General features: G+C 40.0%; 1 protein-coding gene across 2 annotated transcripts in view; it reads right to left on the bottom strand.

Annotated features, from left to right (window-relative positions):
• The window catches only part of UQCC1 (ubiquinol-cytochrome c reductase complex assembly factor 1), a 96,427-nt gene extending 73,151 nt beyond the window's left edge, over positions 1–23,276 (bottom strand). For both annotated transcript variants that reach the window (XM_070381637.1, XM_005900418.2), the window contains exons 1-3: positions 23,157–23,276; positions 10,447–10,551; positions 904–990 (exon numbers count right to left, since the gene is read on the bottom strand). In XM_070381637.1, coding sequence (XP_070237738.1) covers positions 904–990; positions 10,447–10,551; positions 23,157–23,180 — 216 coding nt within the window. In that variant the 5' untranslated portion in view covers positions 23,181–23,276. The remainder of the gene's footprint in view (positions 1–903; positions 991–10,446; positions 10,552–23,156) is intronic.
• Between the last annotated feature and the right edge of the window lie 2,182 nt (positions 23,277–25,458).

Genomic DNA, 25,458 nt, shown 5'->3' on the forward strand with positions numbered 1-25,458 from the left:
AAATTCCTGTATTTTTAGTATAACAAATTTTATTAAAGACTATAGATACATTTGTCTAGTCAAGGCTATGGTTTTTCCTGTGGTCATGTATGGATGTGAGAGTTGGACTGTGAAGAAGGCTGAGCAGCGAAGAATTGATGTTTTTGAACTGTGGTGTTGGAGAAGACTCTTGAGAGTCCCTTGGACTGCAAGGAGATCCAACCAATCCATTCTGAAGGAGATCAGCCCTGGGATTTCTTTGGAAGGAATGATGCTAAAGCTGAAACTCCAGTACTTTGACCACCTCGTGCGAAGAGTTGACTCATTGGAAAAGACTCTGATGCTGGGAGGGATTGGGGGCAGGAGGAGAAGGCTGGATGGCATCACTGACTCGATGGACGTGAGTTTGAGTGAACTCCAGGAGTTGGTGATGGACAGGGAGGCCTGGTGTGCTGTGATTCATGGGGTCGCAAAGAGTCGGACACAACTGAGTGACTGATCTCATCTGATAGATACATTTTGTAGTTGACAGAAAAACTCCATGGAAACCTTTCTAATGCTAAGCCTCTCTAAATGAAGCCAGGCTATCTAATAAGAAATTGTCCAGAAGTTAAATATTACTTTATTTAAAAAAAAAAACAACAACAACAACCTATGACTTTTCCTCTAAAGTGCTTTTTAAGCTAGAGAGTATAATGGAAGAAATACAAGACATGGGATTAGAAGCCTTAGGTTCCAATATTCAGTTGGTCTGTCTCCTCCCATCCTTGTGACCCTAGGCAAGTTACTTTACTTCCCTAAACTTCATCGTCTGCATTCAATAAAATTTCTTGCCTCATCCAGGTAACAATTTTGCTGAATTTCAAATAAGAATACTTGTGTGAAAGCATGCTACAGACATAGAAAGAACTCATTAAGCCTCACCTTACTTGTGGTATGATACTTCCTCCTCAGCTCAATGTCTACTCCAGGAATTTGTACTGATCCACCACATGCTAGGGCCTGGCTCATCTGGAGTCCCAGGAGATATAAGGGGAAAAAAAAAAACAGATGTAAGCAACACTGAGCACACATTTAGAAGGTTATTGTGAGCAGAGATACTTCAAAGTAAAAAATATAGAATCTTTCCAACCTTCCTTAACCCAGTTCCTAATGGTTATCTGGTACATACTCAACAAACATCTGGTGAATACCTGAATAAATTAAAGAATATAAAATACCTTTCCCAAAATGCTATGCTATGCTACGCTAAGTCACTTAAGTCGTGTCCGACTCTGTGCGACCCCATAGACGGCGGCCCACCAGGCTCCCCCGTCCCTGGGATTCTCCAGGAAAGAACACTGGAGTGGGTTGCCATTTCCTTCTCCAATGCATGAAAGGGAAAAGTGAAAGCGAAGTCGCTCAGTTGTGTCCGACTCTTAGCAACCCCATGGACTGCAGGCTACCAGGCTCCTCCGTCCATGGGATTTTCCAGGCAAGAGTACTGGAGTGGGGTGCCATTGCCTTCTCCTTCACAAAATATGTACACAATAAGTAGTAGAAGTTTTCATCATCATTGTCAACATCACTGTTGTGCAGATCAGAATTGTCTTCCTTCTACATTTGCACTGCATTTGAAAGCACTCTGGCAATATAACAGCCACTGAAAGTGAAAGTCGCTCAGTCCTGTCTGACTCTTGGTGACCCCACAGCCTATACAGGCCATGGAATTTTCCAGGCCAGAATACTCGAGAGGCCTTTCCCTTCTCCAGGGGATCTTCCCAAACCCAGGGATTGAACCCAGGTCTCCTGCATTGGAGGTGGATTCTTTACCAGCTGAGCCAGAAGGGAAGCCCAAGAATACACGAGCGGGTAGCCTATCCCTTCTCCAGCAGGAATTCCCAACCCAGGAATCGAACCAGGGTCTCCTGCATTGCAGGCGGATCCTTTACCAACTGAGCTATCAGGGAAGCCATTATCTACAACTATTATGTGCCAGGCACTATGTAAGTGCCTTACAATGAATGTGCCTTGTTTATAAGTGCCTTATGGAATCCTCACCATAATCCTACCAATATTGGTAATGTTATAATCAAGACCAATAAATATAATTTTGAAAATAAATTCCTATGGAAAAAATAATATGCAAGCAATCCTCCTTCTACCATTATTCACAAGAGTGAAAACTGGGGAATAAGTCCAATGAGAAATGAGGTGGTTAACTAAATTAAGGTTCAGTCACTCAATGGAAAATCAAATTAACAGATTTTTACTAGGCTTTATTTCTAAAGGCAGTTTTAGGCTCCCACCAGACAGCTCCCACATACCCCTTCCCACACATTTACAATATCTGCCACTATCAACATCCCTCAATATTGTGGTACATTTGTTACAATGGATGAACCTACACTGATACAACATTATCACCTAAAATCCACAGTTTACAAGAGATTATTATTTAGCAACATGAAAACACATTTATGCATAAAATTATAGGTAAACACACAAATGCATATGTGCAAGTCTAAAATGGAATACACAGAAATGAATTATTTCACTATGCTGGTAGAATATGCAAGAGTTTAGGAACCTAGTTTCCAAACTCTCAGTACTATTATATTTTCTTTACAATATAAAGTGGTGGGGAAGGAGTAGCAGGAGGATTCCTTTCTGTTTTATTCCAAGAGAAGGGACACACTGAAATGAAAATGATTTTTCCTTTAATACTAATGAAGGAAAAAATGGAATTTCTAAATGTGGAGAGTTACTATTTACTTTTCTTTCCAAACAAGAATATTAAAAGATTAGTCAGGATTCTTCTGGTCAGTGCCAAGGACTTACACTTAAATTCATAGGTATCAAGAAGGCTGTGTAACACTAAACACAGAACAACGCCTATTGTATCTCATATATCAATGTAATGGCCCACTGGAACATGAAACACTTAAACAGGTTCAAGGAACACAACCAACAGTCTCAACAAGCTGTGCTTTGGGGCATGTTATATTAAATGACATGATCTTTTTCTTCCCCAGAAAACATCTAGTTTCTCCACACCTAAACATACCTATAAACACATACATTTACTTTTTTGTACTACCCATTCTTGCCCTTGCCCCCTAAAAAAGATTCCCTTGACCTTTAAAAACATTAATTTTTCCTCTGTTTAAACCAAAAAGATATCAAATAACTTTTTGTAAAGAAAAAAAAGAGAGAGAAAATACCCCAAAATACTCACTGTCACTTTTTCAAAGAGGCCTTCTCTGACTGTTATATCTAAAACAGTTTTTTTGTCATCCCATGATTCTCTATCAGAGCAGTAGCCAGTTCATTTCATTCACAGCACTCATTACAATGTACAAGTATATTTTTATTACACACATATTTATTTTCTATCACCACCACCAAAAACATCCATGAGGGTAGGAACTAGCTGTATTACCAGAATCAAGTACAGTGCATTATACACAGCAAACACTTAAATATTTGTTGAATGAACAAATCTAGCCACTTGTAAGGTTACTTCTTATTATATGCTTCTTCATAAATGTATTTATTTTATGTTTTAGCTACACTGGGTCTTCCTTGCTGCACAGGGTCTACTCTTTGTTGCAGTACACAGGCTTCTCATAGCTGTGGCTTCTCTTGTTGCGAAGCACAGGCTCCAAGCCTGTGGGTTCAGCAGGTGGGGTACATGAGCGTAGCTGCCCCTCGGCATTGTGGGATCTTCCCCGACCTAGGATGAAAGGGATTGAACCTGCATCCTCTGCATTGGCAGGCAGATTTTTATCCACTGAACCACCAGGAAAGCCCTTATTACATATCCTTCTTCTTCTTATCTACACACATATCATGCACACATGTTTCCTCCAACTTTTATTAAATACCCATAATATGCCAGCCTTTGTACCAGGTTTTAGGATAAAACAATCCTTATGGAGCTCATAACCTTGTGGAGAAGAGAAAGAAAATTCACTTTACTTTCGTATTTTAAAATGTTTAAAGACCACCCACCAAACACACACACATACACACACAAAGCATCAGAAAGGATATAGAGCAACTAGAACTCTCATACTCTGCTGATGGGAGTATAAAATGATACAATCACTTTGAAAAATTATTTAGCAGTATCTATGAAGCTGATGGAGAAGGCAATGGCACCCCACTCCAGCACTCTTGCCTGGAAAATCCCACGGAGGGAGGAGCCTGGTAGGCTGCAGACCATGGGGTCTCGAAGAGTCGGACATGACTGAGTGACTTCACTTTCGTTTTTCCCTTTCATGCATTGGAGAAGGAAATGGCAACCCACTCCAGTGTTCTTTCCTGGAGAATCCCAGGGACGGGGGAGCTTGGTGGGCCGCCGTCTATGGGGTCGCACAGAGTTGGACACGACTGAAGTGACTTAGCAGTAGCAGCATGAAGCTGAATGTATACACATTCTGTAAGATTCAACAATTCCATTTCTAAGTATATACCCCAATAGAAATGGGTATATATGCTCACAAAAACGTACACAAGAATGCTCAAAAGAGCCCTATTTATAAAAGCCCAACTAGAAACAATCTAAATATCCATCAATACATAAGTGGAAAAATTAATTGTGGTACAGTCAGACAACAAAATACTATACAACAATGAGAATGAATACACTACTACGACACAGAGTGACATAGATGAATTTCTAAAACAAAGTTGAATGAAAGCAGACAAACAAAAGAGAGTACATACCGTATGTTTGAAAGGCAAAACTACTCTGGTGTTCAAAGAGAAGATTGCTTAACTTTGGTTAGGGATAGAGACTAGAAGGGGATCAAGGAACTTCTGGGGTTCTATTTCTTGATGTGGGAGCTGGTTACGTTCACTTGGGGATAATTCATTGAGTCACATACTTATGACTTATGCCTTTTTGTATTTTTATTATACTTCAATAAAAAATAGAAATTTAGAGATCAAAAAGATCTGCAGTCATCAGAAAAGAGATCATGGATAAGCCTTAAGATGACAGCAGCATAGAGAAGGTGAGTGAAAAAACAAAGGTGAGAAGCATGGGGTAGTGGAAGATAAAAAAACAGGGTTAGAAGCTCCAGCTCTGCCTATCTCATATGTTTGTTTTAGAACCAAATAAAATAATCTATGTAAAAGAGATGGGTAAACTTCGATGCATAAAACAAATATGAAAACCTGTTCCAGACAAATCCAATGGCAAACTCTTATGCAAGCAGCCCCTCATTAAGTGAAATGCTAAAATTTCACTCTTCTTTTTTGCTTCCAAAAAGGTTCTAAAAATGAAAAGACCTTCCTGATCTGAAAGAAATAGAGAAAGAGAGGAGGGAAAGAAGGAAGGAATGAATGGAGGGAAGGAGGGAAAAAGGGAAAAGGAGAGAAAGACTCAGCAATTCTTGAATATCTGGTCCTTTTAGCAAAACTATAAGCTCCACCAGGGCACAGTATATCTTATACTTATTTTATTTTCTGTCCCACTGCTCAACACCATTCCGGGCATGGAGTCAGCACTCAATAAAAACTAGGTGGGATTTTTTTTTTTTTCTAAATAGAAGGACAATCTGGAGAAGGTCCAGAAAAGAACCACAGGAATGATCAAAGAGATGAATAAAAGGTCCTAGTGGAAAGGTTAAAACGAATTGAGGCTGTTTAGCTTGGAGAAAAAGCAATTAAAGAACTAAGGAGTAACTTAGAATAACAACACTTGAGCTGGAAGGAATCTCAGAGATCTTCTAAGTCCAACCTTTTCCTTTCACAGATGAGGAAACTAAGACCCAGGGAGAGGCTGCAACTTAAGGTAGTTTTAGGACAAAAAAATTTTTTTTAAAGTTTCCATTTACAAGATGAGGAGAAAATTTACCCAAGGAGCATGAACATAAATAGCAACAAAAACCATAGTTACAATTTACTAAAGATCTCCCATATGCCCAGCATCTGTATGCTTGCTGTTTTACTTTTGTTATCTCACAGCAATCTTGCAAAGTTGATACTATTTTTTCCCCATTTTAGAAATAAGGACTCTAAGGCTCAAAGAAGTAAAGTTCATTAAGGGGTAAAACATATATTCAGAATTCTCTTCTTTCCCCTAGCTGATTTCAAAAACCTAAGTAGAGTTCAACATTGGCTAATGTACACTTAGCACCCAGATCTTAATTTCTAAATATTCCTAATATTCTTCTCCAATAAAAGGAACCAGTGCTCCCCAGGGAAACTGTTGACTCTAGGACTAGAGCAAATTAAATACAGCATGAACCTGAAACATTTGTGGTGCCCAAGAAATACAGAAGTGTTCAAAAACTGAAGGAATGTAGAAAAGAACTTGAAGAAGCTCTCAACGGCCAAACATGGGACAATTTGATCGACAAAATAAATAATGAGAATAGATTATAACTCACAGAATAAATATCCATTAGCTCATACTGATACAAACAAAATAATTGAATAAACAAATAAGTGGAGAGGAAGTGACAGCTCATCATTACAGGAGAATTCCAGTCAACAAATGGAGTAGGTATTGATGGAATTAGAAAATGACCATCAAGCAAACACCACAGTAATGACTACTGCAGTCAAGAACCATAAATAGAATTATCACATGATACAGCAATACCACTTCTAGCTAAATATAAAAAAAAAAAAATTAAAAGCAGGAGCTGGAAAAGATATTTGCACACTTATCTTCACTGAAGCATTTTTCACAATAGCCAAGATGTGGAAGTAATCCAAATGCCCACTGACAGAACAATGGATAAAGAAACTGTAATATATAAATACAATGGAATATTATACAGCTTTAAAAAAAATCTTATCACACGCTATAACACAAATGAACTTTGAAGACATAATGCCAAGCAAAATAAGTAACAAAAAGACAAATACTGTATGATTCCACTCATACGTAGCATTGTACTCAGTGTCTGACTCTTTTGTGACCCCCTGGACTGTAGCCTGCCAGGCTCTTCCGTCCATGGAATTTTCCAGGCAAGAATACTGGAGTGGGTTGCCATTTCCTACTCCAGGGCCAACCCAGGGATCAAACCCACATCTCTTGTGTCTCTTGTATTGGCAGGCAGGTTCTTTAGCACTAGCGACACCTGGGAAGCCCCACAGGTAGCATTAAAGCAGTCAAAATCATAGAAACAGAAAACTGGAAAGGTGGTTGCCAATGGCAGGCAGGGGTATACACTTTCAGTTTTAGAAGATGAAAAATCTCTAGATATATACTGTTTAACAATGTGACTATATTTTACACTACTGAATTGCATACTTAAAAATGGTGGTAACTTTGTTATGCGTATTTTATCATAATTTTTAAAGTAATTATTACATACCATTAAAAAAAAGAACCATCAATGGACGCTAAAAGTAATGAGCAAAAAAGTATAAGAAATATGTACCATCTTAAAGTATCTTCTCACAAGACACTAATTACAAAGGGGAAAACAGTGACTTTAATTAATAACCAAGTGACCAAGGTTAACATCACCAGTAATAAGACATATTGGCATCATGTATCCCCTGATATGGCACACTGAGAAGGAAACAATGTCACTTTTTCCAAAAATGCATAGGCTTAATCTAATTTTAAGAAAATATTAGACAAACCCAAACCAAGAACCAAAAAAGGAATTAATGGGGGGAAAAGACTGGAATAGGTATACAGATTATTTAATAGCATTACATCAATGTTGACTTCCTGGTTTCAATAACTGCACTATGGTCACATAAGATGTTAACATTAAAGGAAGCTAGATGAAGGATATATGGGAACACTACTCTTTTTATCACTTTTTTATAAGTTTATTTCAAAATTTAAAAAAAATTTTTAAGTAGACTCATCAAAGTATGATAGAACTTCAAGAGGTTATTTAGAAAAGATAGTTGAGAATCCAACATCCCTAGCCTTTTGAAAACAATAACAGGATTATAGCAATGGACATTACCTTAGAGATCTTCTGATACTACCATTCACCCAATGAAAGATACTTTTATGTCATGCCCCTAACACAGTCTTCCAATCATTGCTTGAATATTTCCAGTAAGAGTAAATTTACTTTGCCAAATATAGCCAACACATTCCATTACACCACAATTTTAGTTAACACAAGGTTCTTCCTCATTCTGAGCCAAATCTGCCTCCCTCTCGGACATGCGCCTGAGGATGTCATTCTGAGGCAGAGTTTTCCAACCAGAATTCAAAACTGGGAAGATGTACCAGCAAGGTACGGTCAACATGACAAAATGTCCAGTTTATTTACAATGGCTGAAATTACATTTTGTCAGTATGAGATAAACAACTACAAGTTATTTACATGGATGCCTTGCTATAATGCTGTCCGAGAACCTAGTACAGTACCTGGTATGTATTAGGTACCCAAGAAATGTTTATTGATTCAAAGAATGAGGCCCAAGTCAGAGACTGATAGAATGAGCTCCCCCTTCCACCTTCTATGCACACATTATTTACAAACGACTTAAAGCTACAGGACAAATTCTATTAAAATTTTCTAGGACTTCCCTCGTGGTCCAGTGGTTAAAAATCTCCCTGCCAACGCAGGGAACACAGGTTCAGTCCCTGGTCTAGGAAGATTCCACTTGCCTCAGGGCAACTAAGCCCATCGCCACAACTACTGAGCCCCAGTGCCGTAGCTAATGAAGCTGCCTGCTCTAGAACCTGCACTCTGCAACTAAGAGAAGCCCAGGCGCCCCAACTAGAGAGTAGCCCCTGGTCTCTGCAACTAGATAAAAGCCCAGGCAGCAATGAAGACCCGGCCCAGCCAAAAATAAATAATTTTTCAATGCATACAAAGACAAAAGCAGAACACAGCCCAAAAACTTCTGAAAAGAAACAGCTACCTGACTATCTAAAACAGACCCCTCTTCTGCACAAATATATTCTTCATTCATTCATTTATTGCCTCTTCTGTGCCAGACTCAGTGAGAAGCCCAGGAAATACAGGGACAAACAAGACATTCTCAGAAGGGCAAGACTTATATACTAATTGAAGGGAATTACTCTGCATTTTAAATATTTTAACATATTAATATAAATTGCATAGTATATAATTTATACATCAAAAATAAATTTTCATTGCATTCAATATGAAGAAGATCAATGGCTACAAAAGGAATTTACGTAAGTTGGTAATAAAAATAAATTCCCAGTAGATAAATGAAGAAATGATAAATGCATACAGTTTTTACAAACCAGAATACAACTGATAAACACAGAAAAATGTTTAACCCTGATAAAGAAATGCTAAGCAAAACAAAGTAATATTTTCTACCCAATTAGTTTAAATTTTTAAAAAACATCCAATGTAGGGACTTCCCTGGTGGTCCAGTGGTTCTGCCTTTCAACGCAGGGGACGTGGGTTCGAACCCTGGTCAGGAAACTAAGACCCCACATGCCTCAGGGCAACTAAGCCCACAAGCCACAACCGGAGGGTCTATGCACAGCAACAAAGATCCCGCATGATGCAACTAAGACCCGAGACAGAAGATAAATAAATTAAAAAAAAAAAAGAAAACAATTTAGGGGAAGTAATGATGAAAAACTAGTTATATAAACATTGCTGGTGGCAGTATAAATTAAAACTTTTTGGAAAGGAAAATTCCTCACACCCTTTGACCTAGGGTGTACTCTGCTAGTTTATCCTTAATAAATAATTTAAAATAAGAAAAACTATACAGCAAGAAAATGGTAACCACATTAAAGTCTACTATGGCAAAAAAATTAGAAATAATTTTAACATAAATAAAGGCTAAATAAATAGAATAACATGTAGTCATTTCGAAAATTAATTATGGAATATGTCTAAAACATGAATAATGTCTGCTCTAATATGTGAAAAAGCACCAGAACATAAAATTCTGTAGATATTTGTTCAGGTACCTAAGGAAAAAATTAGCGTACACACACATACTCAAAGACTGGAAAAGGACCAGCAGATGTTTTCAGGTTTGAAGTCATGGGTGATTTTTATTACCTTTATTATTGAATTATTTGTATACTTAGCAAAAATCAGGAAAAGAAATCCTCAATGAGGGTCCAAAGTAGACTACATTTTAATGGATCAGGTGATCAGTGGTAAACTAAGGCCTCAAATAATTGTTCCTCTAATTTCATGTTCATAAAAAGGAAAAAAAGAAACATTTTCTTACTCCAGGTAAAAGTGGCTACAAGAAGAAAACTGAAGAAAGGTTAACTCTCAGATGAATACCTGGAAACACTCCCAACAGTAAAAATCATCAGACTGTACCATGGTATCCTAGGCTAAGTTCCACCACTGGGGTATTTAGAAGCCACGCCCTAGACACCATACAGTAAGGATCAGTCCTGAGCTGGCACCACAGAGGCCCAGAAGTGGTCTCATGAGGTTTTTCCATCACACAATTTGGTTGGTCAATCTATAAATACATGACATTTGCACATTCACACTAAGGTTTTTTCATAGCAAGCAAAGGAACAACAAATCTTACCTGGAAAGTACCAGACAGAGTCCTGCCCTGCTGTCCCTGTGTACGAGATGCAAGTAGCAATCGGCTGCATCCTGGAACCCACTGGGAGATACTAATCTGGTTCCTCTAGAGAAAGAAAAACATAGTCAGGAATCTGTATCAGACTCCATGTGTAGAAGGCAAAGAGTGTATCTAAGTCTAGAAATCCTTCTAGAACAGGGCAAATGAAAGGAGAACTTTCAAAACAGGACCAGGACCAAGGCTGCCCATGCTCATCTCTCCAAAAATGCACCCCTGCCTACCACAAACTAAAAGGATTCTGATAAGAGCTGACTCAAACTGTAGGACATGAGCTTCCTCTTAGAACAGTAACAAAATAAACCTACTTCAGGCATTTTACAGTTAGCTTATCATTTAGTTTGTGATTCCTTTCCATAAATACTGATTTATCTGCTCTTCATAAAATCCCTTTACATGAAACAGTGCTGGCATTACCATTATCCCCAAAAGGATGAAGAAACTAGGGCTTAAATTTTTAGGGTGGGAAAATATACTTGGGCAACTTGACTTCCAAGACAAAGGGATACTAAATGGCTGTTAGAGCTATGAGTGAGGTCCAATTTTCCCCTCTGGCATTAACTGACCTCAAAAAGGTCTCTGGACTAAAGTGAAAGGTTCGACTGGAGAAAGGAGGAGCTCTATCTTGCTCAATGAGAAGAATGCTTTATTTTATGAATCTGAAATGCAATCCACTGTATAAATGGCATCCCTGTACACAGCACTGGAAATCTCTATTCTAGGAACCAACTCCGGGGAATCCAAGGGTTTCTCTCACATGACCTGTAGACCTGACAGGGCCATAATGAAGAGTGGATACACAAACTGAAAACACTTTGCCAAGCATCAATTACAATGTGTGTGCCTGTGTGTGTGAGCTCAGTTGTTCAGTCATTCAGCTCTCTGCGATCCCATGGGACTGTAGCCAGCCAGGCTCCTCTGTCTATGGAATTTTCCAGGCAAGAAAACTGGAATGAGTTACCATTTCCTACTCCAGGGGATCTTCTCGACCCAGGGATCAAACCCACGTCCCCTGCATTGGCAGGCAGATTCTTTACCTCTGTGCCACCTGTGAAGCCCCATCAACTACAATACTAGGAGTCAAAGAACCAGATTCTAGTTTAAACTCAGCTACTTTAATGTAATCTTTAGAAGTAGCAGGTCAGGAAGCAACAGTTAGAACTGGACATGGAACAACAGACTGGTTCCAAATAGGAAAAAGAATACGTCAAGGCTGTATATTGTCACCCTGCTTATTTAACTTCTATGCAGAGTACATCATGAGAAACACTGGGCTGGAAGAAGCACAAGCTGAAATCAAGATTACCAGGAGAAATATCAATAACCTCAGATATGCAGATGACACCACCCTTATGGCAGAAAGTTAAGAGGAACTAAAAAGCCTCTCGATAAAAGTGAAAGAGGAGAGTGAAAAAGTTGGCTTAAAGCTCAACATTCAGAAAACTAAGATCATGGCATCTGGTCCCATCACTTTATGGCAAATAGATGGGGAAACAGTGGAAACAGTGTCAGACTTTATTTTTTGGGGCTCCAACATCACTGCAGATGGTGACTGCAGCCATGAAATTAAAAGACACTTACTCCTTGGAAGGAAAGTTATGACCAACCTAGATAGCATATTCAAAAGCAGAGACATTACTTTGCCAACAAAGGTCTGTCTAGTCAAGGCTATGGTTTTTCCAGTGGTCATGCATGGATGTGAGAGTTGGACTGTGAAAAAAGCTGAGCGCCGAAGAATTGATGCTTCTGAACTGTGGTGTTGGAGAAGACTCTTGGAAGTCCCTTGGACTGCAAGGAGATCCAACCAGTCCATTCTAAAGGAGATCAGTCCTAGGTGTTCATTGGAAGGACTGATGCTGAAGCTGAAACTCCAATACTTTCGCCGCCTCATGTGAAGAGTTAACTCATTGGAAAAGACCCTGATGCTGGGAGGGATTGGGGGCAGGAGGAGAAGGGGATGACAGAGGATGAGATGGCTGAATGGCATCATTGGCTCAATGGACATGAGTCTGGGTAAGCTCTGGGAGTTGGTGATGGACAGGGTGGCCTGGCGTGCTGCAATTCATGGGGTCGCAAAGAGTCGGACACAACTGAGCAACTGAACTGAACTGACTGAAACCTCTATGATGCTCATTTTCCTCTTAACAATCATTAGTAATATTTATTGTTGCTGTTTAGTCTCTGAGTTGTATCTGACTCTTTTGCAACCCCATGAATTGTAGCCTGTCAGGCTCATCTGACCATGGGATTTTCCAGGCAAGAATATTGGAGTGGGTTGCCATTTCCTTCTCCAGGGATCTTCCTGGACTAGGGATCAAATCCATGTTACTACTGTTACTATCCCACGTATATGGATAAAGAAATGGAAGTAAGGATAGGATAAGTAACTTCCCAAGATCATATGGTTAATAAATGATGGGATTAAGCTTTGAATCCAAGCAGCCCAATTCCTGGATTCAAGCTCGTTTATGGAATGAAAAGGTAAAGGAAATATCTCCAAAGTCCTAGCTCTAACACTCTGTGACCTAGTCTTGAACCAATTAAAATACAGCATAATACTATGGGAAGAGTCCTATACTTAGAAAGCACTGATTTGACTCACAGCTCCACTGTCAGTGAACTATGAGTCTTCACTGCCTCTTCTATAAAATAAATGAAAATCCCTACCTTTCAGGATTTTAAGGGGAAAAATATACTTTGCAATATGTCCAACTCAATAAAATATTACCTTGAAGATGAATCTCCATTTCCTCATGAGTAGGCAGGAAGGGCCAGGGGTAACGGGGAAAAAGATGTTAAGAATTTTAAACCTAGAGATGCTTTCCAAAGTATCTCATTTCTAAAACTGTGTAACTGTTTCTAATAGGCTACTCACAGCAACTTATGTTTCAAATGAAAATTAAAGCTTAAAAACAGAATTTTATTTCAGCAGAGGTTTCACCTGCTGGAATCGTTTTCAAATGAGATACAATTATTGGCTTCTTGTTTTCTAATAGCTGACACATTTACCAGATCATTCAGTGTCAGACAGTTCCTTTCCTAAAAATGTAAATATGTGGTAAGATGAAACTTCAGCAGATTCAGGCCCAAACACAGGGAGAGGAAAGGGTAAGAGGAAATTACAAGTAGGAACAATGCAAATTTTCAGAGTTTCTGAAGAATTTCATCATATGTTTTCCAACATCAACAAAATTTTCTCTAATATTTGATTCCATTTGGTCTCATGCCAATACTACTTATTAGAAGAAAAGAGCAATCAGCTCTGTCCTTTCCTTCTCTAATCCTATAACAGTAGTTATTTGTCCAAATCCTATTGAAACTGAGGTGTCTGAATTGCAAGCCTACCATTAAATAGCTATGTGACCATGAACCTGTCACTTAACACTCTGGACCTCCATTTCCCCTATGTAAAAGTGAAAATAGGGACTTCCCTGGTGGTCCAGTGGTTAAAAATCTGCCTTGCAATGCAGGGGACTTGGGTTCGATCCCTGGTCGGGGAACTAAGAATCCAAATACCATGGGGCAAATAAGCCCATGCGCCACAAATACTGAGACCATGCAAGCCTGCAAGCTGCAACTAGAGAGAAGCCTGCCTACATGCAGAATGAAAGATCCCGCCTGCCACAACTAAGATCCGACACAGCCAAATAAATAATTTTTCTTTTAAAGTGGTAATAATAAAAGCTACCTCACAGGAGTATCCCAAGGACCACTTGTAAAAGCACTTAAGTAACACTAAAACACACACACAAACGCTTCATTACTGCTATTAATAACTGTTACTGGATTGTGTAAGAAACTCCTCTTTCCCCAGCAAATTATCACAGCAGCAAGAACCATTTTCTTAAAATACTGTTTTGAACCTGGAATTCCCTTTCTCAGAAGCCTGCAGTGCCTGCAAGTACCTCTGTAGTCAAACACCTGATCTTTACCAACTGGACTCTTCTAGACCCATCAATATATTTACATATCCTGCCCTGCATTCTCCACTCAGCAGTTCCAAAACCTGACTCATATTCCCTGCTTTGAGAATTACTGCTCCTCTCCACACAAGCTAATCCCTGTGTAGTCTATTCCTCTGAGACTCTCTTCTTCACTTCTACCCAAACCATGAGCTCATTTGCTTCAACCTAGATGCCAAATTCTGGTTCTACTGGGAAAAGGACTCTACTAAGTCCTTTTCCCTTCCCATCTCTCCCAACACTTCATTTATAAATATATAAATCTGTGGAGTACCGATCATCCTCTTATAGGTACTAATACAGCAGGTCTACAACAATTAGCAAACTTCAATTCTCTTAAGTTCAGAAAAAAGTTCCAGTGGTTTAAAATTATTATTTTAACTTAGGATAGTATAAATACCATTGTAAGTGGGAACTGGTTTTATCATCCTTTTGTGTCATCAACATTTCAAAACCAAAATTTTGAAGATAGGTTTTATGTTTGCATTTCTTGTATATTTGCAATTTGCAGGTGATTTTACATTGTATTTCAAAATATTCTGACACATTAGCTCTTTTTCTGACTACACTTTAATCAACCCACAAACTGTTTCTTCATGTGGTTTTAAAGACACACAGTATTTTACTTTGCTCACTCATGAGCTGTGAAAAGACTTTACAGATAGTGGATTCTCCTACTCCCCATAGTTACGTTTTACAAAGTGAACACAGAGTTAGCAAACACTGAAACACTGCTCCCAGGAGAAATACAGAATTAGGTTCCTGCAAGCCTCTGGTCACAACGTTTTCATCAGCCAATCAATATTTGATCTTGTTTTATGTGTTTCTGTTTAAAGACACCTTATTTAATACATGTTAATTCATTATGTCAAATACGTTGGTTCACTAACATTGAACTCACGGCGAACAGAAGTATAACTCACTCCTGAATAAAACTTCTCTAACATAGGAATTTTCTCCATAAGAAACATCACAGCCTTCTTGCACTTAGCAATACTAGACAGCACTTTAGCACTACATGTGGGATGTATTTTACACAGGCAAATCAGGAACAAAAGCACAAAAATGAAAAAAAAAAAAGTCACTAAATAGACTATGAGAAGGATATCTGTTTACAGTATAAGAGCTGAAACAGAAAGTCAAAGTATCACTTCAGCTAGTAATACGAAAGTTACAGTCAAATTTTTCACCCCTCTGCACATATCCACAAATAACTGCAAAAGCACAAGTATTGATTTGGGTTACAAATAAATTTTACCAAGTATGTAAATTCACAAATGCAGGATTTGAGCAAATCAGTAAATATGTTAAGGATGAGGGGTCGGGTTTCTATCGGAGAAAGGAGTTAACCTATGAAAAGGCAAAAGGACAGAATAAACCCTGTGCTCCCGGGCTGGATTTAGAGTAACTGCTATGAGTTTTTAATATAGAGAGATAAATAAAGAAATCAATATATATGTGTATTTATGTATATGTATATTGTTGTTGTTTAGCTGCTAAGCCAAGTCTGACTCTTTTGTGATCCCATGGACCACATCCCACCAGGCTGCTCTGTCCATGGGATTTCCCGGGCAAGAATACTGGAGTGGGTTGCCATTTGCTTCTCCAAGGGATCTTTCCCAACCCAGGGATTACAGCCGTGTCTCCTGCATTGGTCAGCGGGTTCTTTACCACTGAGCCTCCAGGGAAGCACATGTATATGTACACACATACGTGTATTTCCTACCCCTGTACTGATAAAGCCTGGAAGCAATGAAACCCCAGTTGCAATGACTACATATAGCATCCAAACTTGGCTTCCAAACAGCAATATTTATTAAAAGGAGCCAGTCTTCTCTGGAGAAAAGTTGAATCCTGAATGGGCTTGAAGCTCCTCAAACCTTATTCACAAATGTCTGGAATTATTTGATCTGTCTAGCAGTTCCTTGGAAGATTCCATCTGTCTAAGAGGAACTCTCCCAGTATGAAAACCATTTTCCCCAGGAGCTCCCCAGGAGCTATTTGTTTGTTGTTGTTGTTCAGTCACTCAGTCATGTCCAACTCTGCGACCTCATGAACTGCAGCATGCCAGGCTTTCCTGTCCTTCACTATCTCCTGGAGTTTGCACAAACTCTTGTTCGTTGAGTCGATGATGCCATCCAACCATCAAAACAGAGGCAACTGTTTAACTTTGTGACTGCCTGAGGCAGTAGATAATACTTGGGAAAATAATAGGCTAGCCAAAAGTTTAAAGGAGAATCAAGGGAATGAGATATTCATAGGGGTCTTGAAAAGCTCTGACACATTCCTGGGAATCTGAAGGCCATGTGGATGCTCAGGTCTGTGTACACACCCAGAAAAGGAAAGACCTGAGACTGCCCTAAAGCTCTCATCTCCGGTTGACCCTGAGGTACCGCACAAGCAGGAAGTGAGGGTTAAGGCAGAACAGTCAAATGACCGGCAGAATATTGAAAGCATGCGCCAAAATGCACACAGAGCCCCTCAACAAATACTGAGAGACTTACTGGTTCCACATTTAAGGAAATCTCCATCCAATCATTACTTGACCACTAAGCTAAATGAGCAGAGAGCACACAACAAAGAATACAGACTTGACAGAATTATCCAGAGAAGTCCCTAAACAGAAAAGTAACAGCAAACTCTGGGGAAAGTCCTAATCTCCAGAGCTGCCGCATAATATTTAAAATGTTCAGTTTTCAACAAAAAGTTATGAAATACAATAAAACAAAAAGTATGATACATACAAGGGGAAAAAAAAAATCAACAGAAACTGCCCCTGAAGAACCCTAGACATTAGACAAACTAAACAAAGACTTTGAATCAGCTATTTAAGAAATTTAACATCTAAAGGAAATCATGTCTAAAGAACTAAAATGAAGTATGAGAACAGTATCTCACCAAATAAAGAATATCAATAAAGAGAAATTTTTACAAAAAGCCAAATAAAAATTCCTGAGTTGAAAAAAAAAAATAAAGAAAATGAATGTGTCACTAGAGAAGTTTAATAGCAGACTGGAGCAAAAGAAAGAATCAGTGACCTTAAAAATACATTGAGATTATCCACCCAAGAAACAGAAAAAAAATTAAGAAAATTTAACAGCGCCTCAGAGAGCTACCATCAAATGTACCTATACCATCAAACATACCAAATTAAGTATAATGGTAGTGTCAGCTGGAGAGGAGAGAAATTTAAAGAACAGAAAAAAAAAATGTGAATACTGGCAGAAAATATGCAAAATTTGATGGAAAACAATCTATAAATTCAAGAAGCTCAACTAACTCCAAATAGGACAAATGCAGAGAGATTCATAAATCAAAATATCACAATCAAGTTGTGGAAAGCTATAAATCTTGGAAGCAGTAAGAGAAGGCACTCATTGTGTATGAGATCCTCAATAATATTAATAGCTGTATTTCGCAAAAAACATGGGGGCCAAAAGGCAGTGGGATGAAATACTCAAAATGTTGGAAGTAGAAGAGGGGAGAATGTCAAACAAGAATTCTATACCCAATAAAACTATCATTCAAATGTGAAGGAAAAATTAAGAATTTCTATATAAACAACTGAGAGAATCTGTCAACAACAGACCTGGCCTACAACAAATACTAAAGAGAGAACTTCAGGCTGAAATGATACCTTTGACAGTATAGAAACTCAAACCCACATGAAGAAATAAATTGCACTAATAAAGGTAAATATTTGGATAAATTTAAAAATAGTATAAATATTTTGCCCATAATTTTCTCACTTTCATTTTTAATTCAAAAGACACTGCATAAAACAATAATTATAAATCTGTACTGAAGTGCACACAATGTATAAAGATGTAATTTGAATGACAATACTGGCACAAAGGCAGAGGGAAGTAATGAAGCAATATCAATTGTAATTTTTATATATTATTGAAATCACACTGGTATTTAATTTAAATTATTAGAAACTAAGATATTAATTGTAATTCCCAGAGCAAACACTAAGAAAATAAAAAAAAATATAGTAAAACCTACATCCTATATAAAAATTAACTTAAAATGGATCTAAGACCTAAACATAAGGTCTAAAACTATGAAACTCTTACAGTAAAACATAAGGGAAACATTTCATGACCTTAGATTGGGCAATGATTTCATAGATATATTACCAAAAGCAGAGACAATAAAAAATAGTTAAGTTGGACTTCATTAAAATTAAAAGCTTCTGTGCATCAAAGAACACTACCAGTAAACTGAAAAGGCAACCCATGGACTGGGAGAAAATATTTGCAAATCATATACCTGATAATGGACTGACTAAAAACATAGAGAATTCAGACAATTCAAAAACAAAAAAATAACCTGATTTAAAAAAACAGACACAGGGCTCTCCTAGTGGCTCAGTGGTAAAGAATCCACCTGCCAATGCAGGAGACACAGGTTTGATCCCTAATCTGGGAAGATACCACATGCCAAGGAGTAACTAAGCCCATGAGCCACAACCACTGAGCCTGTGCTCTGCTGCTGCTGCCGCTAAGTCACTTCAGTCATGTCCGACTCTGTGCAACCCCATAGACAGCAGCCCACCAGGCTCCTCCACCCATGAGATTTTCCAGGCAAGAGTACTGGAGTGGGTTGCCACTGCCTTCTCCGCAGAGCCTGTGCTCTAGACCCTGGCAACTACCGAAGCCCCTGCACCCTAGAGCCCATACTCAGCAACAAGAAGCCACCACAATGAGAAGCCCAAGCACTGCAACTAGAGTAGTCTCCGCTTGCCACAACTAGAGAAAGACCGTGCAAAGCAGTGAAGACCCAGCCAAAAATAAATAAAATTTTAAAACATTAAGAAAAAAAAGAATCCGCCAGCCAATGCAGGAACACAGGTTTGATCTCTGATACAGAAGACCCCACATGCCTTGGAGCAACTAAGTCCATGCGCCACAAATATTAAGCCTGTGCTCTAGAACCTGGGAACCACAACTACTGAGCCCATGTGCCCCAACTACTGAAGCCTGTGCACCTAGAGCCCACGCTCCACAAGAGAAACCACTGCAATAAGCAGCCCATGCTCTGCAACAGAGTAGGCCCCCCAGCCACAGCTAGACAAAGTCCACGTGCAGCAATGAAGACCCTGAACAGCCAAAAATAACTAATTATTTTTTTAAATGGGCACAGAACTTGAATAGACGTTTCTCCAACGATATACATAAAGGCCAATACGCATAAAAGAAATATGCTTAACAGCAGTAATCACTAGAGAAATACAAATCAAAACTGTAAGGAAGTATCATCTCATACCCACTATGATGGCCACTAGGATTAAAAAAAAAAAAAAAGGAGAGTGAAAAAGCTGGCTTAAAACTCAACGTTCAAAAACTAAAATCATGACATCCAGTCCCATCACTCCATGGCAATAGATGGAGAAACAATGGAAACAGTGACTTTATTTTCTCAGGCTCCAAAATCACGGCAGATGGTGACTGCAGCCATGAAATTAAAAGACGCTTGCTTCTTGGAAGAAAAACTATGACAAACCTAGACAGCATATTAAAAAGCAGAGACATTACATTGCCAACAAAGGTCCATATAGTCAAAGTTACAGTTTTTCCAATAGTCATGTATGGATGTGAGAGTTGGACCATAAAGAAGGCTGAGCGTCAAAGAATTGATGCTTTTGAACTGTAGTGTTGAAGACTCTTGAGAGTCCCTTGGACTGCAAGGAGATCAAACCAGTCAATCCTAAAGGAATCAATCCTGAATATTCATTGTAAGGACTGATGCTGAAGCTCCAATACTTTAGCCACCTGATTCAAAGAACTGACTCATTGGAAAAGACCCTGATGCTGGGAAAGATTGAAGGCAGAAGGAGAAGGGGATGACAGAGTATAAGATGATTGGATGGCATCACCGACTTGATGGACATGAGTCTGAGCAAGCTCAGGGAGTAGATGATGGACAGGGAAGCCTGGCATGCCACAGTCCATGGGGTTGCAAAGAGTTGGACATGACTGAGCGACTGAACTGAAATTTAAAAAAAAAAAAAACAGAAAATAACAATGTCAGCAAAGATGTGGAGAAATTTAAACCCTTGTGCTTTGCCAATATAAAATAGTGTAGTTTCAGCAATTTCTACTATTGTCAAAGAAAACTAAAAATTATTACCAATGTCCAGAACAGCTCATAAAACCGTAAGAAAGTCCCAGTGCACTATTTAAATGTTCAGTTCCTCTGCTAGAGCTACTCAGCAATAGTAGTGTTTCAGTTTACTCCTCCTTCCCAAAGCCACTGGTGAAGAAGGGTAAAAACTGGTCAAAAAGACAGAAAGAGGAAAAAGTAAGGTGAGACTAATGAGAACGTTCCAGGAAAACTACCTTTCAGTGGTTCGATTTTTTTAATCTGCAAAATGAGATAATAGTGCCTACCTTTTCAAAGGGCTGTCATACGGATTTAGTTAAGTTCACATATGTAAAGTATTTAAGAGTAATTACTGCATAGCAAACACCCTATAAATATTAGCTATCAATATTATTGCTCGAGAAATCACAACTTCTTGTTTCAACTACAACCTATATTTCAGTTGAGAATAAGGTCTATGTTTTCAATTTTTGGCCCACTGGAGAGTTCCCAGGATGTAGTTAACACTCAAAATAGTTGCTGAATAAAAGGGAAGAAAAGCATTTAAAATATCACTTGTATCAACTGATTTTCTGATCAACCCTATCAAATTTACCCTTCAGAAAACCTGATGCTCAGAGAAATTAGTTGACTTGCTCAGGGCCATACCCATAGTTGGTAATGGGGCCAACCTTTCAAACAAGGCCCTTCCAACTCCTGCTGCTGCTATGTCACTTCAGTCGTGTCCAACTCTGTGTGACCCCATAGACGGCAGCCCACCAGGCTCCCCCGTCCCTGGGATTCTCCAGGCAAGAACACTGGAGTGGGTTGCCATTTCCTTCTCCAATGCATGAAAGTGAAAAGTGAAAGTGAAGTCACTCAGTCGTATCTGACTCTTTGCGACCCCATGGACCGCAGCCTACCAGGCTCCTCTGTCCATGGGATTTTCCAGGCAAGAGTACTGGAGTGGGGTGCCATCGCCTTCTCCGTTCCGACTCCTAGACAGGTGCATTTTCCTTTTATTTGTGAATTTCTCACCACGCCTAACCCAAATGCCTCTTCAGCATAAGGGATCAATAAATATCTGCTTCCTTCATGTTTCCTGTTACTCTCTAGTCCCAAGTTGCTTTGTCACATACTGCACTTTAACACATGATAAGACTTCAAAGAATTACAGTATACAGTATAAAGTGAGAGAGACATTCCTTATCCAGTCTTGGTTTTTTACTTAAAAAGACGACTAGAAAGAGATAAATGGGGCGAGGGGAGATTCAACTAATAGAAGCAGTTAGAGAGGCGGTTTCCATGGATGCTACCAACTAAGAAGGAATGAACCTGCAACTGTGCACAAGCTCAGCAGCAGGCTCAGCTGGGGCAGCCACCAACTTCCAAGAGGAGTCAAGGTATTCATTTCACATCTACAGCCCAACAAAATTCTCATCTTCCCCGCCCCCGGCCCCAAATATCCATCTTAAAAACACTTCTGACATCCTAGTTGCCATTTCTTCAGCAGTCCTCAGATCCAAATCAATTTCTGCCCTGGCATCAACAATTACTTCAGTGAGTGACTTTCTGTTTGAAGGAGCTACTCTTCAAACAAACATTTACTACAGAACAACAGGGGACACTGTACTTTGCAAGGCTGACAAGAAACAAAAGTAAAATGTGGTCCATACAAGCCACATACAAAAAGATTAGAAACAAGTGTCCCTAATATCATAACTCAAGGGAAAGCCAGAGGCAGGAATGCAAAAAAATAGAGGAAAACAACAGAATGGGAAAGACTAGAGATCTGCTACAAAAAAAATGCCCTTGACCCAGTTTTTTAAAGACTTGCTGACAGTATAAACTCTCCCATCCTTCCATAACTAGGAACCAAGCTCTGTATCCTCCTAATTTTTGTTCTATTTAATTCCTAGAAGTAAGAATCCACTAGAAAGACAGGACTGAACCACAAGAGGTGCATGCAGCAGCTTCCCATATGGCTGTTATTTAGTCAAGCGTATAATAGTTCTTCCTAACTTATTTCATTCCTTCCTTCAACATCCTACTCTTTGCGACTCCGATAGCCCACCGTGCTCCTCTGTCCATGGGATTTTCCAGGCAAGAGTACTGGAGTGGGTTGCCATTTCCTTCTCCAGAGGATCTTCCTGACCCAGGGATCGAACCCAGGCCTCCAGCATTGTAAGCAAGACGCTTTACCGTCTGAGCCACCAGGGAAGTCCTGCGCCTAGGGACTCTGAAGCCCTAAAGTGACTTGCCCAAGGTCACCCTGTGCATTAGTGACAGAACAGGAATTAGAACGCGGATCTCTCTCTCCCTGAAGGGAATGAGTTACAGGTGGTGACCGAGGAAAAGCAAGTTTCGTCAAATTTAGGTCTGAAGTCACTCTCCTCCCTTCTCCAAAGATGAGGAAGACACGGGAAAATCGAGGGTCGGGGGAGTGGGAAGTTGCCTCAGTTTCCCCGCAGAAAGGCGGCCGAGTAGCCCCGCTACCGCACACACTCCGCTCCTGCACTTCCGTCCAGTTGTTCCCGTCCCGCCCTCTCCAACTCCAACCCGGGAGTCCGGCGGGCGACCGCACATAATTACTCCTTCACTCACAAGGATTCGCACCAGCAACGCCATGTTTCTCGACAACCATTTCCGGGTGAAGGATGGGCTTCCGGAATCTCCGCTACCGCCACCCCTCCGCTAGGTTGTCTTTTCGCCTGTTGGTGCCCGGCAACCGCAGCGCAGGCGCACAGAGGCCGCTGGGCGCACGAGCGCGCGCTTTCCCCGCTGTGCACGAGAAGGTAGGGCCCGGGCGCGCGGCTGGACAGTCGGAACGCGAACGCGCGCCTCCCATTCTGTCTGGTCTCGGTCAGGAGCGTCACAGAGGCCCGAGTCGTCTCCGCAACACCAGTCCTCTGTGACATCTGCCTCGGGCTTTTCGTAGCTTTCTCCTTAACCCGCCTGACTCCTCAGAACTTCTTGTCGGAGTTCCTCTTTCCCAGACTCTGTCCCCACTAGGATTACCACCTTTTCACCAGCGGTTGAAAATTACAGGATCTTTGGGGAAATCCTAACACTAAGACTCCCTGAAACGAGCCGGAGGAGAAGGAGGGACATAGGACACGGCTGAGTACTGAAATTCAGGGGAAGAGGGTGATCACATGCTGACTTGAAACCTGAGAAAGGAACGTTAGGAGTTTCTGGTTGGTTGGTTGCAATTGGGAGCATCTTTGAGTATTGATAGGAAATTATTATAAAGTTGAAGAAGATATAGAAGATGCAAGGATGCAAGACGTTTCCTCCGGAGGTGAGAGAGAATGGCTTTAGCCAGAAGACCTCTTACGTTCATTGTACTCCAGGAACATTAGAGGAGAAAAGGTGTGGGTGTTCTTAGGGTTATGGGGGGCAGAGGGGCAGAATGTTACTTTTCATTCAGTCAACATACAGACCCATTGACTGTAGGCATATGATCAGTTCATTGTGTGCTGGACCTAAGACAGGTGTGGATACTGGCTTCCTGGAACTCATAGATGTGGTGGGAGGGCTGGGCACACAAAAGTAAGCCAATGAGAAAAATAAAATAGTTTAAAATTGTGTTAAGTGCTATGAAGGAAACAACAAGGAGCTTAACTAGAGAATAACATGGGAAACTACCCTTGATATGCTTTCTCCACTCAAGTGAGTGGTTTATGTGTTCGGAATTGAAAACAGTGGTATAGTGCTCCTACGGGCTTCCCTGGTGGCTCAGTGGTAAAGAATCCACCTGCCAGTGCGGGAGCCTCCAGTTCAATCCCTGGGTCAGAAACATTCCCTAGAAAAGGAAATTACAGCCCACTCCAGTATTCTTGCTTGGGAAATGCCATGGACAGAGAAGCCTGGCAGGCTGCAGTCCATGGGATCGCAGAGTCGGACAGGACTTGGTGACTAAACAACAACAAAGTGCTCCTACAGGGAAGTTAGGCAAGTGGCACTGCATATTATAAAGGATAACAGCGATATTCTTGTTAATCAGTTTAAAGATCTAAGTGTGATACAAAAACTATACAGGTTTGAAAAGTGAAAGTGTTAGTCACTCAGCTGTGTCCGACTCTTTGTAACCACACAGACTGTAGCTCACCAGGCTCCTTTGACTATGGAATTCTCCAGGCAAGAATACTGGAGTGGGTAGTCGTTCCTTCTCCAAGGGATCTTCGACACCCAGGGATCAAACCCAGATCTCCAACATAGCAGGCAGATTCTTTACTGTCTGAGCCACCAGGTTTAAGATCAAGTAAATAATTCACATAAGAGTTAATGGACTAAGATGTAGAAGACAAGAGAAAAGGCTGATATTTAATTTCCTTTCTTAAGGCTTCTATTTTCTCTTGGCAGAATTTTCTATTCAAAGGATGGAAGATGGTATGAGATTGTAGTTCAGAAGAAGAAAAGTTTAACAGAGACTGAAAGAAAAAGGGGCCACTGAAATATGGAGGATCTAGTTGAAGTTTTGGCACCCCACTCCAGTACTTTTGCCTAGAAAATCCCATGGATGGAGGAGCCTGGTAGGCTGCAGTCCATGGGGTCTCGAAGAGTCAGACATGACTGAGCAACTTCACTTTCACTTTTCACTTTCATGCATTGGAGAAGGAAATGGCAACGCACTCCAGTGTTCTTCCCTGGAGAATCCCAGGGACAGGGGGAGCCTGGTGGGCTGCCGTCTATGGGGTCGCACAGAGTCGGACATGACTGAAGCGACTTAGCAGTAGCAGCAGTTGAAGTTTGTAACTCTGCTTTATAAATTTTAATTTATTAATTTTAAATTAAAAGTCAGATTTATACTTATACTCTCTTTTCTTAAAATTAGCATGTTACAGATAAAGCTACAGTCCCTTTTTACCACCACCTTGAATCCCAACTTTCCACCTTCTCTAAA

Source organism: Bos mutus, chromosome 13, assembly GCF_027580195.1.
Source record: "Bos mutus isolate GX-2022 chromosome 13, NWIPB_WYAK_1.1, whole genome shotgun sequence".
In the NCBI taxonomy this organism is placed as follows: Eukaryota; Metazoa; Chordata; class Mammalia; order Artiodactyla; family Bovidae; genus Bos; species Bos mutus.